General features: G+C 36.2%; 1 protein-coding gene across 3 annotated transcripts in view; it reads left to right on the forward strand.

Moving 5' to 3' along the window:
• The window catches only part of LOC307011911 (adhesion G protein-coupled receptor L3), a 305,103-nt gene extending 280,176 nt beyond the window's left edge, over positions 1 to 24,927 (forward strand). For 2 of the 3 annotated variants that reach the window (XM_079638009.1, XM_079638010.1), the window contains 4 exons: positions 5,612 to 5,780; positions 7,854 to 7,979; positions 11,127 to 11,223; positions 22,682 to 24,927. In XM_079638009.1, the coding sequence (XP_079494135.1) occupies positions 5,612 to 5,780; positions 7,854 to 7,979; positions 11,127 to 11,223; positions 22,682 to 23,520 (1,231 nt within the window). In that variant the 3' untranslated portion in view covers positions 23,521 to 24,927. Of the gene's footprint in view, positions 1 to 2,873; positions 2,901 to 5,611; positions 5,781 to 7,853; positions 7,980 to 8,142; positions 8,194 to 11,126; positions 11,224 to 18,862; positions 18,992 to 21,729; positions 21,748 to 22,681 lie in introns of all 3 variants that reach the window. The other variant, XM_079638008.1, reaches the window with a different exon arrangement.
• The last annotated feature ends 2,224 nt before the right edge of the window (positions 24,928 to 27,151 follow it).

Raw genomic sequence — 27,151 nt, forward strand, 5'->3', positions numbered from 1 at the left:
TCTTGATCTTCACATAAATATCACACAGAAATGTCACAATCGTGTTTTCTAGTCACTCTCAATTATTGACTGAGTTAGTAAGTTAGTTAAATGGTAACATTGATGTATGTGCGTAGCCTGCATTTTTAAGGTTCAACACGGTCGTGCACTGACCCGCTTGCTGAAAAAGAAAATAATTATTCATTTGTATATCCTATTTGTGAAACGTGATATCATTTACTTTAATCAGGCGTGTTCTTGTAGAAAGTTAGTCTGTTAGTAGTCTGTTAAAAGATAGGTCACAGCAAAGTGAAAATGATCTCATTTACTCACCCTCATGTCACACCCGATGTATATGACTTTTTTTCTTCAGATAAACAAAAACAAAGATTTTTAGGAAATGAATCAATCTCTGAGTTCATACAATGTAAGTGAATGGCTGCCGCTCGGTTGACGCTTGAAAAAGCACTATTGTGCTGGTAATTCATACACGACCCCAGTGGATGAATCGGTGTCTTCTGAAGCCAACGATATGTGTGTGTGTATGATAAATACTAATATGTTTAACTATAAACCATCGCTTCGATTACGTCACGATTTCTGTGTGGTTTTTCAAGCGGTTACCGAGTTATTTATTCAAATTTCAATTCGTGTTTATCTTCTTTAGCTGCAATTACAGCATTTATTCATATTTTTAATTACCTTTTATTTTTATATTTTAATTTTTAATTTCTAATCTTTTGAGGTTTAGTCATTTTAGTTATTTGCTTTGTCATTTTTTTTTATTCTATTAAGCTTTACTTTTTTTCCAGTTTTAGTTTTTTTTTTTTTTCAACATTTCTAATTTGTTTAATTTTAATTTGGTGACACTTTTCAATAAGGCTCCATTAGTACATAGTTAACATGAACAAACAATGAAAACTACTTCTGAAGAATGTATTAATCTAACGCATTATTCAAATTAAAAGTTGCATCTGTTAATATGATTTAATAGACCTGAGCTATAACATGAACTAACATTAGATAGTTGCATTTGTAATATCTAACATTAGAAAAGATTAATAAATACTGTAATGCATATATTACCTGTTGTTAATGTTAATGCATGAGACCTTATTGTATAGGGTTACCTTTAATTTGTCGTCTATTGTTTATTTTCTTTCAGCAATTTTTTAATTACCAAAAACTTATGTTAACATTTGCAATATTTGAATTAAAAAATAACAACACAGTAAAAAGGATATACCGGTACTGAATTACAACACTTATTGAACTTGACACTCTTCATTCAGGCATCGAGTCGGTGTTACCGAGTGTTTATGGGCCGATGATGTTTATTAATGCCCCTGTCATTAAGATGGACACTGCAAAATTATGTTTAATAGTCTCCACTTTAATTCCATCAATCATTTATTTTGCTGTGCACCTGGTGTGGTTATTAGACCCAAACTCAGTGTGTGTGTGTGTGTGTGTGGTAATTACCCCCAACACCTGTGCATCTCTGTAACAGACTGTGTGTGTTTGTGTTTGTTTGCTATTGGTTGATCTTGTTTATGACTTGTGGTTGGTTTTGTCGTGTTTTTTTGCAGAAATGATATTCATGTCACTGTTAGAGTTGGGTGATGTATAGAATAGGACTGCACATAATAATATAGTAATAAAACCGAAATCACAAATATTGCTTAATGTGATTATCAAATAAATAAAGGCTGCCATTGAATTAAATCAATATATCCGTTGTGTGTTTCAGAGTGAAGCGTGTTCATTTACACGCGAGAGCTCATTATCCGCTGGTCTCAGAGCGGCTCGCTTCACAGTAAATGCTGCACGTCAACTCCTTCTGCGTCTACAGTTGGAGTCGCTTTAATGTGCATTTAGGAATGAAACATGCGCCAACCATCTTCCCAAACATGAGATGCACTCTTTTCCATCAGTCACTTTTTCCCGTCAAAATAAAAAAAATGTTTAATGTTTGAAAATGAAATTATGCCCTTTATAAATATTAGTGTTGTAATCTTGCAGTCGTAATGTAAAATAAAATTATTTATAATATAATTTTTTTACAGGGAAATATTACAATAGTAATATTTTTTTATTTAGTTATTTTGTTTAGTATGTTTTTATTTAGTAATAATAATAACAATAATCAATATGGATATAATCATAATAATCAATATGTCTGTAAAATAATAATAATTGTAATTATTATTATATTTAATTATTATTATTATTCATATTATTTTATAGCCTTATTGACATCATCCCACATTTTTAGCCTAGTTGTGCAGACCAATTAAGCGCAAAAAATCCTGGATTGTTTTAAAATCACATTTTAAATAGCAATTTTATAAGAAAAATCTCAATTAGATTTGTTTTCCCCACACTGTGCAGCCCTAATATGGAATATTTCTGATAAATGATTTTGCTTTTGATATAAAATAACCCAACATCTTGAATATCTCAATGATTTTAATTCCCTTTTTATTTGTTCATAAAGGGTTTGGTCCTAAAAAGCACCTAGTTTGACAATCCTTCTGTTCTTACAAGTATGAGTGTGTAAACACATGAATGTCTCTGATTTAAAATGCTGTTAAAGTCAGTAAGTTTTCTTAACTCATTGCCAGTTGTTCAATCACGACATTTCATATATTCATTTTTTTTATTAAAAATATGTAGTATGTTTTAGTATGTTTCTACTGTTTCATTAGTGAAATATAAAAGAAAATATGACATACTGTATCACTCAGACCTAGTTGCTGTTCTGATGAATTTTATGACGCATATGGACTCATCAAAGCCCATCTGGTTCAATTCCCTTTTATTTTGCTCTCAAGTGTCAATTTATTTATTCTAATTTTCTGTTGCTTTTCTTTTTCCCGCATTTCATTCTTCAGTTATGAGGATTATGATCCAGAGATTAAGTAAGCAGATCCGTCTTTCCTTCCCTCCAGCTCATATTTCTCTCTCGGCTTGGCTTCATAACTGCAAATAAACCCTCTTCACTCACTTCCTGTTTTTACGTTCACGGCACAATATGAAGTGCTGTCAATCATTCAAACTGTGTGTGTGTGTGTGTGTGTGTGTGTGTGTGTGTGTGTCATTCTCTGCTCGTCACCTTCTCAGTGCCCTTATAGTTTCCCCCTGTATTGTGCAGCTCGTCCTGAGGTGTGTATCAAAACGTTTTATGACTCAAGCGGAGTTGCATTGGAATTCAGGACATGGTCATTTTAACATTCATCTGAAGATGTCAGCATCTCAGTGTGATGGAGAAAACAAACATCTTTCATAATGCCTTTGAGTCATTATTAAATGAACAATTCCTCAATTCATGAGTCTTGTTAAGGAGAGGTGTGTCGATGGTTTTTGAGCAAGCAGACTTAATATTAGACCGCAAAATGGTTAGAAATATACAGACTACATTGTCTCGCCTGGAAACAAGCATATCATAAAGAAATGCTAAAAGCCTCTTCAAACACCTTAGTAACCATACACTAATGTTTAAAGGTTTGGGGTCGGTAAGATAAAAAAACTAAACTAAAAACAGTAACATTGTGGAATATTGTTACAATTAAAATAACTATTTTCTATAAAATGTGTTGGCAAAACTGAATTTTTAGCATCATTACTCTTTAGTGTTACATGATCCTTCAGAAATCATTAGACTATGCTGATTTGCTGCTAAAAATAAAATAAAAATCTTATTATTATCAATGTTGAAAACTGTTGTGCTGCTTCATATTTTTGTGGAAACCTTGGTACTTTTTTCAGGATTATTTGATGAATAGACATTTCAAAAGAACAGCATTTATTTAAATAAGAAATGATAAAATGATAACGGCCATTGTTTTTATTAATTTAATGCATACTTGCTAAATAAAAGTATTAATTTATAAAAAAATAATAATAATAATTTACTGATCCCCAACCTTTTGAACAGTAGTGTAGTAACACACTGAAAACCACCAAAGACTTTAAATATACAAAGACGCTGCATTACTATCATTTATGAATGAGAGAAAGTGCAACACAACACACAATATGGCGGAATAGTCCCGCATTCTAAGTAACAGAGCCGTTCTCTGATTGGTTAAGTCATCGCGTCACTGCAGCTGCTGTTAGAAGCTCCAGTTGACCGCCAGAGAAACAAGCATGCAGCCATCTTTAGAATGTTGTGTTTGATCTTTCGTTTTTGCGGTAGCTCTGTATATTTCTATGGCATCGCTGTCGAAGAGTAATTGACAAGGTGAAATGGATTTACTTATTGTAGAGTTAACAAAAGTTATCATGAGCTTTAATGTTTGAAGCGGATGTCAAAACAAGATGTCATTAGACGGGGGAGATTTTGATGAACGTGTGGTCCATACAATGGAAATATAAACCAGTGGACCTCAAGAACTCAACAAGCGCAGCACAGAAAAGGGGCGGGGTGTAGTTTGTTTACATACATTCAAAAATGATGTTCTACATAGAAGGAATGTGTGTGTGAATGTAATCTGGATGTACTGCATTGCCCTTATCACGTGACCTACCAGCGTCAGTTGCGTCATTTCACCTCCATTCATAAATCCTCTCCTGTGGCCTCATGGGATAGTAAAGTGTCCATCAAATGCACACTTTAGAATCTCGCCGGAAGTAAGGTCATCTGGGGAAATTTCGCCTACTGTTCGAGACGCAAAAAAAGATGCTTTTTGACACTATTTGAGCATAAGAAACAATATTCATGGGACAGTTGCTGTCAGGTTTCATTGGTGATTTCAAATATGAAATTTAATCGTAATCATGGTGAACAGCTTTGGAGAATGTGATGTTCCTTTTATCAGTGGAAATATTTGTTCTGAAATACAGTCTCAGTGTATTTATTTATTTTTTGGAATTATAGTTAATGACAACATTGTGAAGTTTGTTTGTCCCATTAGTGGCATATTGGATGTTATCCATATGTAAATGCATGTAATTTTTATGTTAAATTGAGCTGGAGTCAGTGGGGTGGATCTGCAGCCCCGCGGGTAAAACAACACATTACAGGCACACGTGATCTGTTCAGCTCTCACGAAATGAGGCGACGTGTGCTGAATGTCAGGGAGAGATACAGGAGGGTATTTAAAGGGGCAGTTCACCTAAAAATCATGTCGCTTCAAACCTGTATGCCTTTCTTCTGCAATAAATGTCTGAGCTCTTTTCTGTTTTGCAAAACACAATATGACCAATCAAACTCCAAAAAGGACCAAATAATAACTGTTAAAGTGGTATAAAAGTGATTTGTGCGCTTTATTTGAAGTCTTCTGAAGTCAACTGATAGCTTTGTAGCTTTTGTGCGAGTGAAACTTCTGCATTATATGGCTTCTATTGTCCTTTTTGGATCTTGGCAGTTTCGTCATTCATTTTTCATGTAAGGAAAGAGCAGTGTAAAATAAAATCCATGCAAAATAAAGTCCCACAGATATACGTGGGGAAGAAAATTGAGTTCACTTTAACTGAAGTCGTATTTAATTTATGTGGAGAGCTGGATAGAAATTTACCAATTTAGGCACTGATCTAGCACTTACGTCTTATATTGCGAGTAATGATTTCTGACCGCATTTTTCTCATTTCATTTCAAGGCTAATTTGCTGTTTGTGTGTGTGTGTTTCAGATCGTGGGTAATCGGAGCCATAGCACTGCTCTGTTTACTGGGCCTGACCTGGGCGTTCGGGTTGATGTACGTTAACGAGAGTACAGTGATCATGGCGTACCTCTTCACCATCTTTAACTCCCTGCAGGGCATGTTCATCTTCATATTTCACTGCGTCCTGCAGAAGAAGGTTTGGAAAAACATATTCACACACACATTTGATACAAACCAGGGCCCTCGCCTGAACATGTGGAAAGTTGGCCGGTTTTGTTTTGTTTGTTTGTTTATTTATTTATGTATTTATTTATTTATTTCCGATATATAATCTGAAACACTATGGCTATGGATACTTTACAAAGCAATAATCATCCAAAAATATGCCAAGCAAACAAACACTGCTACTTAGTAAATAATGTCTTTTATTTTAAAGCGCATTACAAAAAAGAGAATTCCTGATCTTGAACCCTAACGCGCTGCCTTGGCAACTAACTGAAGTAAAATAAGTTTAATTATAACTGAAATATAGACAAGGCAAGGCAAGTTTATTTATATAGCACATTTCATACACAAAGGTAATTCAAAGTGCTTTACATAGAAAAGGTATTAAAATACTGTAATTATAAAATAGTTGCAATATTTGCACAAGAAATAAAAATAGCATGCATAAGAAATAAAATTAATAATCGTATTTGACAGTGCTCATTTCAGTAAATGAACAACTAAACTGATATGTTTTGAGTCTGGATATAAATTAAAGCTGAATAAAAACTAACACAAATGACCAAAACACACTACACAAACTACTACAACTTAAACTAAAATTATAATGAAATCTCAAAATATAAAAATAAAATCTAATTTGAAATAATAATAAATAGTGTAATAGTATATAAACAATTGTAAAAAATCCTATCTAAAAAAAAACTTCACACGGATTAGGGCTGGATTGACGCGTCGACTATAATCGATTACGTCAATTACGCACTTGTTATGTTCATCCCTAATCCTGTTATGTTTCTCACATAACAAAACTCGAGAGCAGATGCTAATGGCCAGTACGACAGCCGCGCTTAATACGCTTGTGTTCATAAAGCGTTTTGTTTTTTATGAGCGTGACAACCCCATTCTAAATGCGAACTGGCACCTGCACATTTTCAGGACTCAGGACGCTGAATTAATGGAACCGCACTGGACAACTAGTTGTCTGCCTCATCATATAATGTGAGGGTCATAGTGAAGTGGATAATCATGATGGGTTTAGTTTACTCACGGAGACGGAGAAATTATTTGCATTCATCCTCAGATCCACCGGAGCTGTGAGGCGCGCGGCTCAAACGTACTCTCTGCACTCGGTTACTAAGCATTTAAAGTCCTTGTTGATTTTTTAAAATATCTGATGGATGAACTCACGCCTCGATTAGACTCGTTTATTTCATAACTCGCTCAATAATGATAAATTGTCCCAATGTTACGGACATCACCATTTTCGATTCTGTCGCTGAATGCGGTTGTGAGTCCGGCACTGCATACTAGTCATTAGCATCTGCTCTAGAGTTTTGTCATTCTAGCCCTAAAATGGATTAGCTATAATGTTTTATAATTACATAGAGGCCTATGCACTACATATTGATACATTTGAGATGATATCAAAGTCATCTCAGTGCAGATCAGTTTTTTTTAAGCTCATATATTGATTCAAAAGTGGATGTAACTTTTCAAAATTCTTTTCAAATGCTGCCATTATGTAACAAATACAAAAATTACACCACTTTTACACCTTATGTCACTTGGGGCGGCACTGGTGACGGTCCTGATACAAACCACGAAACAATGAAAACAATAAATGGCAGCAGTTGCATAGTTTAATGGCCATAGTGTGTGTGTGTGTGTGTGTGTGTGTGTGTGTGTGTGTGTGTGTGTGTGTGTGTGTGTGTGTGTGTGTGTGTGTGTGTGTGTGTGTGTGTGTGTGTGTGTGTGTGTGTGATCCTGGTAAAACCCAGTAAAAAACAGTATGTTATGGGGACAAAATCCCCACAAAGATGTCAATTTCCAAAATCCTTGTTCTTGTTGGAACATTTTTTGGTTCCAACAGCTTATAAATCATAATAAGTGATGCTTTTTGAAAATGTAAACATGCAGAACATTTATTGTGATGGGTAGGTTTAGGGGGTTCAAATCTACAGTTTGTTATTATAAAAATCATTGTCTATGGAATGTCCCCATAAAACATGAAAACCCAACGCGTGTGTGTGTGTGTGTTTAGGTACGCAAAGAGTACGGGAAGTGCCTTCGGACTCACTGTTACACTGGGAAGAGTGTGGAGTCGTCTATGGGTTCGGTGAAAAGCTCCTCGTCACGCGGACCTGGACGATATTCCTCAGCATCACAGGTAGACGGGTAACATACAGTACACACACACACACACGCAAGCACACACACAGCAGAACAAAGCCAAAATGCAATTTTGTGAGTGTCCATGTGTGTGTATTCTCTCACTCTCTCTCTTTGTCTCTTTTTCTTGTTTCTTGTTCTCCTTCTTCTTTCATCACAAGGTTCACCACCCGCCTTGTATGACAAACTCCTCACAGTTACAGTATGAACAAGTAACTATCAGCCCTATAATTTTTCACACTACACACTTGATCAGCTCATCTTAGTGATATGCTGTGTTAGAAGTAGATATTTGTGCATGTTTAGCAGTGTGAATGAGTGATTGTTAGGAATGGAATACACACTATACTACTTAATACCTACTGTACTTATTCTAAGGTATATCGTTGTCATATTACCTCCTTGGGCCCTATTTTAACGATCTGAAACGCAAGTGTCAAAGTGCAAAGCGCAAGTAACTTTGTGGGCGGATCCTGGCGCTGTTGCTATTTTCCCGGCGGGATAAATGACTCTTGCGCCCGACGCAAATCTAAAAGGGGTTGGTCTGAAGTAGCTTCATTATTCATAGGTGTGGTTTGGGCGTAACGTGAAATAAACCAATCAGAGCGTCCTCTCACATTCCCTTTAAGAGCAGGCGCGCTTGTTCCATGGCGGATCGCTATTATAACGGCGGATTTGCCAGCGCACGCCAGGAGCGGTTCACAGCCGAGGAAACCGACGTTCTCGTCAGGGCCGTAAAATACAAAGAAGTGACATTGGGGATGATGGGAGAAACACACCCAAATTAACTCCGGTTAAACAGGCGTATCATTTGGGTAGTAAATGTGTAGCCTAATCTAGATTTATTTTTTATTTTTATCTAGATAGATCTTTTTCACATCTTCACGGACACAACAATGATTTCCCTCGTGTGTTAATATTTTTCCTTGTAATAATGTATGATTTGCGAAAATGAAAACTGCTGCGTCTGTTTATTAGAGAATCAAAGTGGATGCGCGTTAACATTATGGCCAAGCACGCGCCCTTAAAATACCATATCACTAACGCGCAACGCGCCACTGTCTTTAGACTGTTTTTTCCCTGGTCAATGGCGCAATTGCTTTCTAAAACTGGAAAATAGCACCATGGAAGTTTTGCGCCGGAACACGCCTCCTCTTTGCGCTGAACCGCCCCCGCGAGCGCAAGTTCATTCCCTAATTTACCGACGTGCGTCTGTGGAGGGAAAAGTCCGCTGTGCGCGGGTGCAAAATAGGAATGATACATGCGTCGGTGTTCAAAGTCAATTGCGCTGGGTGCAAGATAGGGCCCCTTATCTTATTTCATTCAGCATATTCCAGTAATTATGAAATTGCTTATACATTTGACCTACTTAAGTAAAAAGTAAAAACTAATTGCGTTTAATATGAATTTAAACTATAATACATTTTCATTGAATTGCAAAATACAATTGAGCATGTTTTAGATGTTTCATTCAGAATATGTATTTTTGCATATTTTGCATTTTGAATCCAATTTGGTCTAAAATGTCTTGAGAAAATGGATCAAGTTAAATTTTGCACCAGATATTACTTCCAAGTCACATTGGAAATGTAAGATCAAGCACATTGCATAATAAGAAACAATACTGTATTTTTACAATACAGTCTGTTCCAAAACAGTAGTTCATGTTACATTTTGGAAGATGCTATATTGATATATTTATGGACGGTGTATATATTACGGTATTATTATTATTTTTGTAGTATTCTATAGCCAAAGCAAGGTTGACTTTTAAAATGAACTTAATCCCAGCTCAAAGAATTTGATAATATAAAGAGAGAAAAATCGCAATTTCACATTTCCAATGCTGTCCTTTACCTGAACGTAGTTTGTTTTGAAGAGAGCAGTGAAGGGAGGATTTCTATTGTATGCTGTCCTTGTCTCATACAAATCTTTGGCTTTACATATCTGTGCTTTAATATCTCATTTCCATGGTAACGATTTGTCTGGTTATATTATCTCCATGGAGACAAGGTTTCCAATTCGACCTTTAGCCTTTTAGAGGTCATCTGCTGTGATATCTGCAAACATGTAACAAGAATCTGACATGCACCAGAAACACACTTCGCCGACCCATGACCCGTGTGTGTGTGCGTGTAAATGTCAGCCAGATGAGTAATGTGCTTTAAACGGCTCAACATTTCACGTCCAGGGGATTTTTGTTTTATACTTATGTAAGCTATTTTTTTTTTCCTTTCTTTTTTTTATGTGCTGCCTTACATTGTAAGCATCTTAGGCAGAAACCGTTCATAACTGATAACCTGAAAGGGATAGTTCATGCAAAAATGAAAATTTTGTCGTCATTTACTCACACTCATGCCATACCAAACCTGAATGATATTTTGAAGAATGTACACTCTCTAAAACAAAGGATATTTATTGCCATTGATTGTTTCATGAAGAACTTTAACATCCATGGAACCTTTCCACTCCTTAAGGGTACTTTATTGTGGAAAAAAGGTTATTTAGATTATTAAAATGTTCTTAACACTAAGAAAGAAAGAAAAGGTTATTTTAAGAACTGTTAACTGAAAGATTTTCTGGGGTAGCAAACAAATGGTTCTTTTATGGCATCACTCTTTTGAACCTTTATTTTTAAGAGTTTGAAAACATATTCAGTTTGATTTATGAATAAATCATTTAGATAAGTATTGTGTATCAGATTACCTAAATCATTGCAAAGATCCAACTCAAATGAACAGTTCGTTGACAAATCGAACACAGTCCCTCACCTGATGTTGCCTATGGCTTGCTTAGTTGGGGACACTTAATATTCAACAATAATATTGATCTGCCTGGATTGACACCATTAAATGAGAACATGAACTGAGCCGGACGATGACATCACGGTTTTCGCCAGAGCGGCTGTATAGATAAATTAACTAAATGAATAACTTTTTTTTTTATAACAGAAATGAATCAACACTAAGCTGGGCAATGACACTATTGTCTTATTTATCTGCTGTACAGCAGAAACAAACTGTTGTTTATTTTCCTGTTATCACTGCTTTGAAACAATCTGTATTGTAAAAAGCGCTATATAAATAAAGGTGACTTGATTTGACTTGATCATATCGTGTGTGTGAAACTCTGTTGTTCTTCACAGAGCCGAATCCGCCGGATGTGGAATGACACGGTGAGGAAGCAGTCAGAGTCTTCATTCATGGCTGGAGACATCAACAGTTCAGCGACACTCAACAGAGGTACACACACACACACACACACACATGCATGGCTATTATACGGTCGCAGGGTATTACCAACCTTGTGAAAAAAAGCCTTGTGCATATAATTGTACTGAATGTGCACTTGTAGTGCCCTGTAGTCAATAACTGTATCCCCTAAAACTCATCTTTGATCACCAAAATGACATATTTAAATGTTTTTTCCTTAAAAAAAATATTCTTCATGGCTTAAAATAGCTTGAATGTATCTCTACACCCTTGCTTCTTTTAGTATATGTGGTTCTATGAATATGCAAATTAGCCCTGCCTTCACTCACTCACACCAGCTCAGAGATCCACTCGTTGATGATCACACGTTGACGTGATTGGTTCGCTGAAGGTAGTTTGTGACGTCAGAAACACCAGCGATTTCAAACCACGTTTTTGAGACTGTCTTTGGTTCACAGCAGTTTTAAGGAGAAAATACTCAGCAATCGTGTTGACATGAATTTGCTCATGGTGTGTCTTAAAGCATATTAAAAACACCACATAGGGGGACCAGAGGGACTCATTTACACCAGAGGGGGACTATACAAGTATATTTTTAAAACAGATATTATAATGTTACTGAAATAAAATTGCATTTAAATGTGCTTAAAATACGTAAGTACACTTTTAAATAAGTGCATTTTGTAATAGTCAAATTTAAAGTTTTACTTTAAAGTAAACTTTGAATCACTATTTTAATATTTTGTAGTGCTTTAACATACTAATGCACATGTACTGTACAGTAAAGTACTTGATTATAATAATAACTGTAGTGTGTTATTCAATATTACATTTTCAGTTAATGTATTTTAAATGTTCTAAGTTGCACATTCATCGTTACATTACAATATGTAATTACAAATGTATTTAAGTACATGACAGAATTTTCAAAAGAAATTTTATTAAAGTGTATTTTAATTTACTTGAAATGCTTGTCAGTACATTCAGCTTTAACTTTAACCATATTTTAAAGACAATAGAAGTGATTATACATTTACACATAAAGATGCACTAAAGTCCTACTGAAGTGGGTCAAAAAACTACTCAAAACGAATTGCATTTAATATACATTTGAGCTAATGATTTATTTATTTGCAAATAATATTTAATTAAGTGTCTGAAAACATTACATCCAGTTCACACTTAATTATATGAAACCATGCACACTTTAAATCTGCACTTGGGGAATTCTGCAGACATTTCCTCTGATGTTCTGTCATGTACAACATTTACACAAATCCGTCCTTCGGATGAGACTTTAAACCGAGGTCTTGACTCTCTGTGGTCATTAAAAATCCCAGGATGTCCTTCGAAAAAGAGTAGGGGTGTAACCCCGGCATCCTGGCCAAATTTGCCCCTTGGCCTCTGTCCATCATGGCCTCCTAATCATCCTCATATACTGATTGGCTTCATCACTGTCTCCTCTCCACCAGTAAGCTGGTGTGTGGTGGGCGTTCTGGCGCAATATGGCTGCCGTCGCATCATCCAGGTGGATGCTGCACATTGGTGGTGGTTGAGGAGATTCCCCCCCTTCTGTGTAAAGCGCTTTGAGGTCTCAGATAAAGCGCTATATAAATGTAACGAATTATTATTATTATTATTATTACACACATGATTATTTTGGCTAATTTGATTGTGCTTTCAGCTACCAACAAAGTTTAGTGCTCTCAGCTCGGTTTCAGCATATTTGTATTCATTCCACATAATTCCAGAACTCAAAATCAGGTCATAAAATCTGAACGAAGGCCTGAACCTTCTGACATCAAGCAGAATTGAACCAGCGCCTGTAGAATTCCATGTCCCATATAATTGCATGTTTGAAATCAGTGCAGAAAAGGTTTCAAAAGATTTCGTGTCTACAGATAAAACTTAAAACTGCGGTTATGTTTCTTTAATGAAGATCTTTCTAATCCTGACATTCAATTCATAAAACATTTAAAAGTAAATATAGTCTTTGAGTTTCTCATTTCATACATCTGCAATGCTAATTTAATTGAGCGAGAATAGTTCAGAAAAAAAAAGAAAAAGAAAATAATTCTATGTTCATGGCCAGTAAAATAAAAGGTGGAAAAGAAATGAGGTAATTCAACTTTACCAACTTTTTTTTAAGTAAATGACAGCGTGAGATAATGAGAGAATAGAAAAGAAAACCAAGTTACAAGTTAAACTTAAAACTGTTTTAATAATTGTTAGCATAATGTAATGAAGCTCATTTCATTTACATTTAGATTACATTCATGTTCCTTCAAACTCTTTGTATATTGTGTAAATGAGAGGTAAACAGGTGGATGAGGATTTCATTAGTGGAGTACGGCGTATCTTAAAAGGAAACATTTCCATTGGAGGGAAATGACAGCGTAAGCTTCAGGCCTCAATAATGCAGACGCTGGAGCCGTCAGAGTCCGACGGTTCATTCCCTCAGTGAAAGCACCGCGAGTGGAGAGGACAGAACAGCAGATGCTTTCAAACGTCTCAGGCTAATTCACACCATCCAGTCAAGAGCAGGAAACTGCAGAACCACACTGCTTTTAGTGGAAGGAAATGAGGCACTTTTCACAAATAGCATAAAGAATAGGAACATAAAATGTCCAATTTTTTTTCTCTCAACAAAGGGTCAGTGAATTGTTGAGCTTGACAAATGCACTCAAGTCAAAAATATATATATTTTTTTTGTCTCCTTGACTGTCATTTTAATATATTTTTCTATTTTTTTTCTGTTTTGATTGTCAATTTTGTTTTTAAATATAATTTTTATTACACACATTTTTATTTCACTTTTAGTTTTGATAGTTTTTTTTATTTAGTTTAGTACAAATAAACAAATTGAACATGAGAAATGTTGCTTTTGGCAACTAGCTGAAATAAAATAAGTTAAAATATATATATATATATATTTCATGTAAATGGTTCATTGTGGTTTTAGTTTTACTTGAATGTATTTTTGGTCATGAAAATAATTTTTTCTACAATTAATGACATTCAATAGAATTAAACAAATTCTCTAAATTATTTCATTTCATTTCATTTATTTATGTATTCTTTTTTTCATGATAATGCAACACAAAATACCACAACAACAATCCAACAGACACAACAAAAACACATTCCATGACAAGAAGAACAGGAGTAGGATGAAGAAGAAAAAATCTTATAAACTCCTACCCCATTCTTATATACATTTTTTTTTTTACAAATTAGATGGCCTCACCGACATGACAATAAGTAACAAAACCAGAAAAATAACAAAATAGCCCAGACCAGATTTAATCTACTTTCAATTTTAACCATTATTATTATTATAATTTTTTTTTTATTAATTCTGCTTACAAAACAAACAAGAACAACAATGATGACAACTCTGGCAACAAAAACAACCATGAGACCATCATTGTTGTTATAGTTTTAACAATTTTCACATTCATCTCTGTACAAGTTAAGTATATTCTTTTTATACTTATATTTAAATTGAAGAATATTTGAACAACATTTTAGATCATTTTCTAAAAAAAATAATTTTTTTCACACCAGAAACTAAAACACATTTGTTTGAGGGTATTTCCAGCAAAAAGGTTGTTTAAAGTCATTATTCCTTCTTCCTTCCAAATTATGTTCTATAAATTTACTGCAGGATAAACTCAAGAAGCGTATACCTATATTTGATGTTTAAAAATAACCTGAATTTGTGGAAAGTGTCATAAAACCATTTGAAAAATGTCAATAGATGCTCATAGACTTTAGTTTTAGCTTTGAAAGATGACGATATATGACCCGTTTTTTTTCCAGTCGAATGATAATTTGTAAGATTTAGCTCACTTATGAGAGCAATTTTGTTCTTAAACTCTAGCTTTGAAAACCCACACACACCTGTAAGAACTAGAATGAAGATCTGCTCTGAGTCGTTCTGAATTTCCGATGCCTCTATAAAGTTGATTTCCCTCTGTCTGTCTCTCTCAGTCCCTGTTCCTGTTCCTGTTCTGATCAGTGAGACGCTAATGTTCTGTTATGATGATGGATTGACCCTCTCTAGAGAGAGGAAGTGTCACAATGGAAATAATTAGGCACTTAACCCAGATGTGTGTGTGTGTGTGTGTGTGTGTGTGTGTGTGTGTGTGTGTGTGTGTGTGTGTGTGTGTGTGTGTGTGTGTGTGTGTGTGTGTGTGTGTGTGTGTGTGTGTGTGTGTGTGTGTGTGTGTGTGTGTGTGTGTGTGTGTGTGTGTGTGTGTGTGTGTGTGTGTGTGTGTGTGTGTGTGTGTGTCGCTCCATAACTCATGCTGCTCAGAGATGACAGATGTATTAAACTAAGACGAGGAACGAGTGTGTGAGGGACATACAGAGAAACCACAACACTCATCAAGAGACACACACGTTTACTGGGTCACCTTGTCATAGGACAGATTACAGTCTGAGAGACACGAGACTCTGCAATTAAATACATGAAGCTAATTATAATAACTCTACCTTTAACTCTTTCCCCACCAGCATTTTATCTTTAAGTTTGCCAGCATTTTTATCATATTCCGAAAATTCATATCCAGAATATTTTGATGTATGAATATGTAAACAAAAGAAAGAACAGAGATTCTGTAATATTCTAGTTTTTATTAATGCTTTTTTGATCAACACTTGAACATTGGCAAGTAAAAAAGTAGAATACAATTTTTAACAAAAAGCTGAGAAAATATTTTTTGTTAAAGACTTCGTCTGGATCGGATTGAGAACGATGATTAAAGCATAGTTGAGTCCATCAACACCCCCAAAGCTTGCACAGTCGTAAACTTCTTTTCATTTCATTCACTAATGCGGGGCAGTTTTGATTTATATGCTGTTGATTGTTTCATGATCATGTTAGCTTGCTTCTATCTGCTCCTTCTGGTTTATGCATATCTTTTTCTTCGCTTGCTTTTGGATCCAGAGATTCTTTAGTATTTGAGAAGATGCGTAACAGCGCCCCCTATATAACAGTGAAAGTATTGCTGAAAAAAATTGTCAATGGCAGGGAAAGAGTTCAAAGTTAACATTTTAAAACCAGTGTTGGGCAAGTTACTCTAAAAAAAATGAATTTCTATCTACAGCTTCAACAGTGTAATTAGATTACTATACTAATTACTCTCTCTAAAAAAGTACTGGATAACTTATTACTTTCTAAATCTGATAGACTTAGATACAAGGATAGACATGATAGGCACTATTGATTCTTCCAAATTAACAATTGCATAAATTATTCTTAAACTGACAAAAGTGTTTTAAGGTGAAAATGTTAAAACATACATTTTAATGTGTTTTATACATGTTGATTTCAAATCCACTATTGTTTTATAGAGAATTGTTCTATTGTCTATCTATATTATAGTATTTAATTTAATTACATCAGAAGTAACTGAAATACAATTACAGAAAAATGAAGTGTAATCCCTTACTTTACTTTTAATTCAATTACAGTTGGATTACTTAGCAATGAATTACACCCAACACTTTTTAAAACCGTAGGTGTTTTAGGACTGCCTATTTAAATATCGCATATAAATAAATAATTAAGTTATATAATCACAGTTTTTTGGAGTTTATACCTTTAGTCTTTTTTAAAGGAAAAGAAAAACAAGAAATGAATGCAACAGTTGCGTTTGGTAATTTGTATGAAAGCCACACACAGAATATATGCGTGTTAAGAATAAGTTGCTGATCTTTACCTTTTCTATTCTTTAAAATGCATCCGAATGCTTAAAGAAACACTAGATGAAAATGTAATTCTGGTTGCACTTCCATTTACAGTATGTGCACTTACAGCACTTAGACTTAAAGCAGAAAGAACAGAGTAATATAAAGTAACAACATGTGTTAAGGAAGTTATATAAGGTAGCAAGGGGTATTAGTTATTGCCCAGTGTTATAATGAAACTTATAATAGTATATCGAATAATGTATATGCAAAACCGTAAAGTGCAACCATAATACTTTGATGGTAATCATACAAGAAATCTGTGATAATATTATTTAGCTCACGAAATTCAACACATTTTTAACTGCATTTAAAAAAGAATATCATCTCTCTCTCTCTCTCTCTCTCTCTCTCTCTCTCTCTCTCTCTCTCTCTCTCTCTCTCTCTCTCTCTCTCTCTCTCTCTCTCTCTCTCTCTCTCTCTCTCTCTCTCTCTCTCTCTCTCTCTCTCTCTCTCATATCTGAAGGTGCTTATCTCAATGTTCAGCATATGATTTTCAGAGGTGTATAATTAGCCGACAGCATAATAAACGTGCCTACACTGATAATCACAACCAAACCTCTGTTTAATAAATGAGCTCATATTGTACATGATTTTAATTGGAGAATCAAACAGAAAGTCTTACTGACTCGGTTAAAAACCGAGAGCTAGGCTGAAAGGATTAGACTCTTATTGTTAAATAAAAGCATCATCAAATTAGCTAAATATTTATTAAACAAACAGTCAAGGGGTGGGCTTGAATATAATCCAATTTTGTTTAAATCAGCGCGCACAGGTTCTGTGTTAGCCTGCCGAGAGATTATGCATAATAATAGGAACACTGCTCACCGCAGGCAATTTCAATCCAACAGTAATTGTCTCAAAAGTGAAGAAGATGGAGGAGAAATTGTTACAAAAGCTGTTCTTTAAAGGGGTTGAATTTTGAGACCGAACTTCTTGGAGAGGTACAACTTGTCAGCATGCTAATGTGTGTTAACAGCCTTTCAGATTGGTTGTCTTTATATTCATTCCCAAAATTCAATCATGCTAAAATTATAAACACCCTATGAAATGGTTTGTTGAGTATCCTTTTATTTTCATCATAACATTTTTTTGCTAGTCAGGTGTTCAGTTGGTTATATTAGGAGGAGGGACAATCTCAATCTTACGGAAGCCTATTTCTGCCACATAAGAAAAAAATCATGCTTTGGTAAAATTACAAATATGAGATATGGTCATCATGAGATCAAGTTAAAAATGTATGATGTAAAAATGGAGATACTTAGTCAAAATTATGACATGCTAAGTCAAAATTGTAAGTCTATAAGTAAAAATTATGAGATCAAATAAAAATTGTGAGATAATTATTAAATAAAAACTATGTTTTTATCATGACTGACTTTTAATATCATAACATTGACTTGTGTCTTAACTTCTACTTGTTATCTCATAATTGTGTCTTTCTATGTCATAGTTATGACTTGGGTCATACTTTACCAAATCATGATTTTTCTTTCTTGCTATGCTGTGTGGTGGAAATGGGCTTAAATGATAAAATAAAATGTATACACCCAAAGTACAAGATGAGTCTTCAACATGTTTTGGTCTTTATAGCAGTAAAATAGCAAATATGTATCTCTTCTAAAATACTGTTTTGACAACGTTTAAATGAACAGAAAAAAACGTGATAAACTCAGTAGCCGACTATAGTTAACCCCACTAAGAGATGGTCCATTTGATCCAGGAACAGCTCCCTTCCACAACAGGCACATTTGCATTGGCTCTGATGGGACAAGAATGCTAACATTGGTCGAATGTTCTTGCTTTTTTCTGTGGCTGCTGATTAGACGTCTGTATGATAACAATGCTAACATTGTTGCTGCACTCGTTTGATCTTCTCTGTGTGTTCTTCTCTCCATCTGTGTGGCTGCATCAGGTGCCATGGCCAATCACCTCATCCCAAACTCTCTGCTGCGCTCACACGCCTCTAACAACCCCTATAACACCTTACTGGGCGAATCATCAGTCTATAACAACCCCACTCTCAGCATGTACAACGCTCAAGGTGTGCTGCATTCTTCCGTTGCTTAAACCTGTGCACTAACTGTGTGTGTGTGTGGGTGTGCGTGTTTGGGAGGAAAGGGCTCCGCTATGTGGCTTCAAGCTGAACGTGTCTGCGATCATCTTTGTCTTTTGTCTGGTATGGTCTGTAGTAACGTGGTTCCCAATGAAAAATTGGTTCATAAAGCTGAAATAATCATAGTAACTGATGGCTACATTTTGCGGCACTACGAAATGCATCTCATTAGTGCTTAATCGTAGAATAAAATCAAATCGCCCACTCTTGAAGACACGTCACACTAATGTATCTCTTGCAGATTGGTTTTGACAGCTACACTAGACTTGATGCAACTAAAAACAATGAATGCACAGTCAAGTAAGACTTCACTCATCCACAGTCCAGAAATCGACCATGCGTTCATCCTACAACGCTCGCAGGAGGGCAGTTCAGAACAAGCATGGGATAACGACTTTTTCTAGACAGAAATGCGAATCCAAACTTTAATCATGCATGAGTGCTGAATCACTAGACTAAAGCGTCCACTCTTTTAAAAACATGTCAGTCTAATGTTTCTCAGGCAAAAGGGTTTGGACAGTAATGCATGACGTTTCTAGTACCTGTCACAGCACTGATGCAACTGAAAACGAAAGATGCGCTCCTTGCATGCAAAACACGAATTCATACACCTAAAGACTAGACATTTACCATGCCCTCATTCTGCAATGCTCTCAGGAGGCCTAGCATTTTAGGACGAGTATGGGATAATGACTTTTTGGGCCTGTTTACATCTGGTCACTTAATGCCACGTCTCTGATTGGATAGCTATCCGATCGTAAAAAGACCAGGTGTGAATGCCCTCGGAAACTCTGACGAATTTAAACCCGATCACTCAAACCACTTCAGGAGATGGTCTGAGAAGCATTCTAGATGGAACTGGGCAACTGTGAATGCATCTGTTTGCTAAAGCCACATGTAAAAAAAAAAAAACACCCAAAATGATTAAAAAATAAATAAAGTGTGAGAGCATGTTATACCTACGGAAGCTTTTTTCTGCCACAAAATAAAATGTTTTAAAAGATAATGGCGACTTTTATCTCACTTTTATCTCTTGCGACATTATTTCTTAGAATTGCGTGATATAAAGTCGCAATTGCATGTTATAAAGTAAGAATTGCGAGATACAAACTCACAAATGCGAGTCATAAAGTCAGAATTTGGATATATAAACTCACAATTGTGAGAAAAAAGTATTTATATCATGCAATTCTGACTTTATAACACAATTTTGACTTTATATCATGCAATTCTGACTTTATAACTCGCAATTCTGACTTTATATCACGCAATTCTGACTTTATAACTCGCAATTCTGATATAAAGACAGAATAAATTGCAATTGGTTGGTTGGAATTAGTTACCTTTTAATTTTTTATTCTGTGGCTGAAACAAGCTTCCATATACCAGCTCCAGGTAGCCAGATATTACAAACTAAGTTGGGCGTCGCTTCCTGAAGCTCAACACACCATAATCTTCATTAAATACAGTGAGACTAATTGTCTTACCAGTGCTGATACCGATTTCTCTCCTATTGCGCCATTAAATCTTGAAATTAGCTGATGATAAATAAAATGCAGCTCATTTTTGTTGCTTTTGTTGATGTGAACTTTTTCAAAATAGTGCAGGAATTTTATATTATTTTTGCAGAGACAAATTTATCTGGCCAAGTGTGAATGGAACAGATTTAACAAATCGGATATTTATCCTATCATTAAAAGCACAAGGAGTGTCCAGGTGTAAACAGGCCCTTTCATGTAGAAGAAATACGAATGCAACTTTACACATGCATTAATGCCGAATCACAAGATGAATTCAGCAAAGGCAATCTAATGCGTCTCATTCAGAAGGGTCTGGACTTTGACACTAGATTTTCTTGTGGCATTTCACAGCACTAATAAGAATATGCTTCTGTAGGGCTGCATGCAAAAACATCAGTTTTCAGAGCAAGACTTCATACGTCCAGCACGTTCTTTTAGAACAGGAATTTACTGCACTCTCATGCTGAGATGCTCGCAGGAGGCCTGGCTTCTCCTGTTAGCAATAACGCATCCCTGCACGCAGCTGTCTCACTCTTGTCTCTTCCCGTCGGTCTGTTGCACTGGTGATCTGCTCCCCCCCCCCCCCGTCACCACCTGTTAGTGCCACCTTCACTAATGCAGAGATCAGAAAGAATTCAAAAGGCTCTAGAGACAGAGAGACAGACGCGTTTCTGGGCAACGTCAGTGGGGAGGGGCGAGCGCAGGATAACAACCTCTTCATCTACGTTGACAACATTGTAGCGACCTTGAAATCTAATATCAATAAAAGCCCTGAAATTACGAATAGATCCCAGGCCACTTTTAATGTTCCTCTTTAGCCCGATCAATAACTCTCTTACCGAATACAAGTCTGACTGTGGAACCGCGTTCGGAGCGAAGCGCGCCGCTAATGGAGACAGAAGCCCATTTCGGCGCCCTCCAGACATTCAGGGTCTTTAAAGCACAATTTTATGGCATTTACATGTGCATCCTGGGATTACGAGGGGACGCGGGGGTGTGTGTCTGTATTTGAGAGGTGAAACGATGGGGTTGAGCGTAACCATTTACCTGCGCTTCATTAATCTGTGTGCATGTTCTATTTGAGCGGTCACTGTGAATGCTTACCTGTACCTTTTTCTCTTTCCTTTTTCCATGCTGTCCTTTAAGAGCCCTACAGAGAGACAAGTATGGGAGTCAAACTAAACATTGCTTACCAAATGTAATTTCCCTTAACGTTATTACTCTTTTCTTAAAACTATAGTAAGCGACATTCTGCAAAGAGATGTTTAAGTCAATATTCTAATCAGAGAGCACTCTCAACCTCATTAAAATGAAAACCTAATTTTCTCTCTTCATCAACGCAAAGTGATGCTTTTGTTAAAATAGAAGCTGAGTGGACAATTCGGTGTTTTGCAACCCAGGTATTTTTTCCCCCCCAATTAAAATTTGCATATTTGTCGAAACCACTGATAAGTAAAACAAATGTTATTTGTTTGTTTATGCTCAAATGGTTTATCTAAAAATTGGCAAACAAGAAAGTGCTCCCACATTTGGTTTTTAGAGTGTGGGAGAGTGTTAAATTTAACGTCAAGATGCTGATAATATGCTAAATTTAATGAATGTAGAAATCTATAGGCGGAGAAGCTGCTCTCTCTCTGTACCTGATGATATATGAGTGTTATATAAAGGCCAGCATGATTTGGTTTGTCAAAAGCTTTTACATGCCAAGCGTCTGCTTTAGCTGTTGTGTATTGTTGTGTGTTTGTGCATTGTGTTTTTGTCGTGTTTGCTGGCTTTGCAATTGGTTTGAGTGTTCTTTGATATGTGGGAAAATTGAGGAATGCCGATTTATAGCCAAAGACGTGTTTGACTGGTAAGTCCATTTTCACAGGATTACCTGGCAAGTTTTAGAGTTTTAAACCTCACATCAGCCTTGAACCCATGACGAATCCGATCAAGATACCGTTCATTTGGAAGCTCAATTAATATTTGCCCCAGGGACGAAGAGTTTCAAGGTTTTTCAGTGTGTTTCTGCGAGCGGTTCTGCATGTCGGTCTTATTATGTGCGCCAGGCGCAAGTGTTTTTAATAACTCTTCTCCTTGACTCTCCGTCTTGCAGAGGGAATCCTGAACAATGCTCGGGATACAAGTGCCATGGATACTCTACCACTGAATGGTAACCATGGCAACAGCTACAGCTTGGCCAGCGCCGATTACATGAGCGACTGCGTGCAAATCATCGACCGCACGTACAACGTACACAAAGAGACCACGCTGGAGAAACGGATCCTGAAAGAGCTCACCTCCAACTACCTGCCCACCTACCTGAACAACCACGACCGCACGGCCGAGCACGGACGCAACCTCATGAACAAGTTGGTGAACGAAGTCAGCAATGGAGGCGGGGTGAAAGACTCGCCCATGCTGCCCGTTAACCTTGCGTTGGGCTTGGACGACTCGTCATCTTTCCCGCCCGAGGACAGTCTAGGGCTGGAGCTAATCAGGGAGGAGTCCAATGCACCTTTGCTTCCGCCACCACGCCACGTCCAGCCTCTCCCCACCACGTTCAGCTCAGCCTCTTCATTACGACGGCGCCTTCCGCAAGAAAACAGCGAGAGTTTCTTCCCTCTGCTGACAGAGGAGCAAACGGAAGAGACTCCGTCCCCGCAGAGAGACTCGCTCTACACCAGCATGCCCACGCTGCCCGACCCCGAGCGCACCGACACGCATTCGCTGCCCCACGGTGGCGACACGCACACGCTTCCCAGGACCGGGGAGCCAGATGAAGTGTACTATAAGAGCATGCCCAACTTGGGCTCACGCAACCATCTGCACCAGCTTCATAGCTACTACCAGCTGGGCCGCGGCAGCAGCGACGGCTTTATCATCCCGCCCAAAGATGAGCTTTCGCCCGAAGAAATGCCCCAGGAGCCCGCACACATGGTCACCAGCCTATAGAGGGTGCCGAACATCATGCATTCTGCTGTGCTCATCCTCATCGCCCAATAACATCTCGAGCTCTACGTGCTCTTCTACGTTTCCGTACCGTTCTGTCGTCCACAGTTGTTCACTTTTGCTTCTACGTGTCTGCAGAAACATGAACTGCACCAACAAACCTTGGGAGGCGATTTTGTATTCTGTTCAGGAAAGGATTATGGGTACTCTTGCTTGTTGAGGAATGAAAGTTGGCATTGTTTTGATTCTATTGGTCGTGCACTTCTACTTAAAGGGAAAACGGACCCAAAACTGGATTTGATGTATAACCTTAGTACGAGACTTTGAAGGGTTTTTCACTCTCAGCAGCCCCGAAGGAATACAAATAACTGCCAAAAACATTGTTAGTAGCTCAGTGCATCTAGTCAACACCAATCAAGTCTGAAACAATGTGACTCGGAAACTATTTTAATACCTTCTGTATCCATATTTGCTTTTTAAATATGTTTCTTCTTCTCATGTGGTAAAAAAGCAGCACATTTTGCTGCAACAGAGGACAATGCCGAAGAAGGACGACTCCACCATTTCTGTTCGTTGCTGTATTAATAACAAATATTGAAAAGCGTGGGAAGAACTAATACTGGAGAATTCTACAATATTTCTATGTAAATGTACAGACACTAGTGTTACGCAGGATAGTGCTTATTCTGTTCCTACGCCTTCCGCTTCCGTAACCATGGTGATTTCAGACCATTTCCTTTCTCTCCTGATGGTCTTGTCCTCAACACGACAGGTTTTGATCCCTCACTCTTTTTTTAATTATATATTTTACATTCATGTCTTCATTTCAGTATAAATAATGGCAAATAGAAAAAAATATATAAAAACAACAGAATAGACAAAATATATATATATTTTTCCTCATTCTGTTTGATTTATAGACACCACTTTGTAGATGAAGAAAGGTGCCCGACATTGAAAATATGTTGCCATTTTGGGGTAGAGATATGAGAATCGCAGTATATGATCAACAGAAGTCTTTTTCATTCAGAGCGAGACTTTGACAGATTCACACAAGACACTTTTGTTGATTTCAGAGATCCACATTTAGAATGAGAGAAACTTAAAAAAATATCTTCTTTAGGCTTTTTTTTTCTGGTGGAGAATGAATGTTTATTTATTAAACTGAGGGGGGGGGGGGGGTACAAACTATTCTGCAAAACTGCTAGAGGTGAAATGATTGCGGCACATTAAATGTTTTTTTCACAAATATGATTATTAATTTTATTTATTCTTTTGTTTATCCATTTTTTTTCTCCTGTGGTTGAATGACCTTTCACTAATATTTGTTGTAACAGTGAAACTTGTTTGCCAACAAATAAATGACTGACAGAGTGAAGCCGAGCGTTGCTGGCTGTGTACGTTTTCTGCAACAACACTTCTCGTATGGCTTTCTTCGATTAGGGGCTCTTTTGACATACAACCTTGAAAAATAAAACCCAAAACTGTTACATTTATGGTATAAAAATTATTAAAATAATAAAGAGCAATAATAAAGAATGGTCTTGATCAACCTTAAAGGGAATTTTAGAATAATGTGTTGGTAATGACATTTTTCACATAAAGTTAGTTAACACAAGTCAGCGAACAGTCAAATATAATGTATATTATTGCTTTATAATTCAATTTTCCAATAGTAACTCATTTGGTAATAGTTCCTAATAAAGGCACTTTGAGATCATGATTTATATTTGCATTTACATTTATTCAAGGACAATTCATAATATTACAAGCAGAAGCAATTAATATAAGGGAGTCGTATTATTACCAACCTAAATTTCCATAAATACTGTACTAAATTAATGTTTGAGCAGTTGGTTAGTCAAATGCTCCCAGAAGCGTTGTCATGTAAATCAGTCCTGTAAATGAGTCAAATTAATGACTGCTGTGGTCTCGTCTCCATTTCAGTCATAACTAAACACATTTTATGGAAGAACTCACCAAAACACTTGGTGTGATGTAATGACATCAGTATTGGGGGCACAAAAAAAACTTTTTTTTTTTTAATCTAATGAAAATAAGATTTTTCAAGGGGAGTGTAGAAGTGTCCCCTTTTTCTAACCATTTGTATATCATTTTTAAAGAGAGAAAGTTAAAAAGTCGGGGTAGGGGACAACCCCAAAATACAGAAAGTCTTGTAAATTTAACATCTACACTCTTAAGAATGAGGAAAGACATTTTAAAGTTTTAAATTATATTTATACAGACTGCTTTAAAACTAGAATTAGTTTCTCATCCATGCAACTGTATGTTAAGCAAACCAACAATCCATGACAACCTTCCTGGCATTAAAGTGTGTATGGAGTCTATAAACCGTGTGCCTGTATGCTAGTCAACTTTTAATGCACGACAGTCTGCCAAGCTGCTAAATAAGATTCATTCTTCTTCATGGTGATGGTATTAAATATAAATCGGATATGTTGGATAAGCAAAAAGAGAAAACACGTTTTGAAATCTTTCATCTTTTTAATCTTTAAGGAAATATGCTAGAAACTAGGATGGCAAGTTGCCATGGATACAGAATTCTTTCTCAGCTCTAGACAGAACAATTTTTTTTATTGAGTTATAGATGAATCCTTGAAATACTTGAGGTACAATGAACATTAAAACATCAGGAACATTTGATGCATTCGTTCTTGTGGCCATGGAGTCAGAACATCCACTCTGAAATCTTCATATTTGATGGATCACTTGAGAAAAATAAGCCCAACCACTGCATAAAAATTGTCAGGAACAATACATCGAAAATTAAATACTGTCATATGAATTTGTCATTTACTCACCCTTATGTTGTGTGGAACACACAATGTAAATGTTGCTCACAAAAAAAAAAAGTATTTCATAAGGATGTTTTTGAATGTATGCTAACTTCATTTTTAAAAGTTTCAGTTATGACAATCATGCATGTTTGGCTGGTGCTTTTGAAGTGTTTGAAATGTTGCACTGTAACACACTACACACACTCTCGCTTACTCTTTCACACACTCCATATTATTAATGAGTCATTACAGCAGCTCATAACAGGCAAAATGCCAACATGCCTACACAGCAGTCCAGGTCGCGCTAACAGACACACTGCACAATTTATGGACATCGGATTTGGAAGTCTGGATGAGCTCGTATTTACTGAGCACTTCTTACAAAAAATCAGTACTAAATGTGTCTTCAGCTGCTTGGACTTTAATGTTCCGGGAGGTGATTTTTATGGAAACTAACATTTTAACTTAAGACTTTTTGATAGTCTTAGAAACTTTTATTAACTCTATTTATTTGGGCTATTTTTCAAAAGCCTTGTTGATTTTATTGTTTTAACCTTCTTTCAGGGACTTCTTTTAGACTTTCATTCTTTAAATTAAATGTTTGTCTTTATAAATATATATATTTTTTTTAATTACATAATTTTTATACTTTAAAACGAAACATTTGCTTAACCTTGATTTTCTTCACACATCACATACGTCATATTTCATCTCAAGCTCTTAACTGATGCTGCTGTTTCCTTGCTTATTTTGGCAGGAATTACCAACTATTGAACAGTTGTAATTATTGATGATTATACTAAGAAATGTTTCTTGAGTAGCAAATCAGCATATCA

Source organism: Phoxinus phoxinus (genome assembly GCF_949152265.1).
Source record: "Phoxinus phoxinus genome assembly, chromosome: 2".
Taxonomy (NCBI): Eukaryota; Metazoa; Chordata; class Actinopteri; order Cypriniformes; family Leuciscidae; genus Phoxinus; species Phoxinus phoxinus.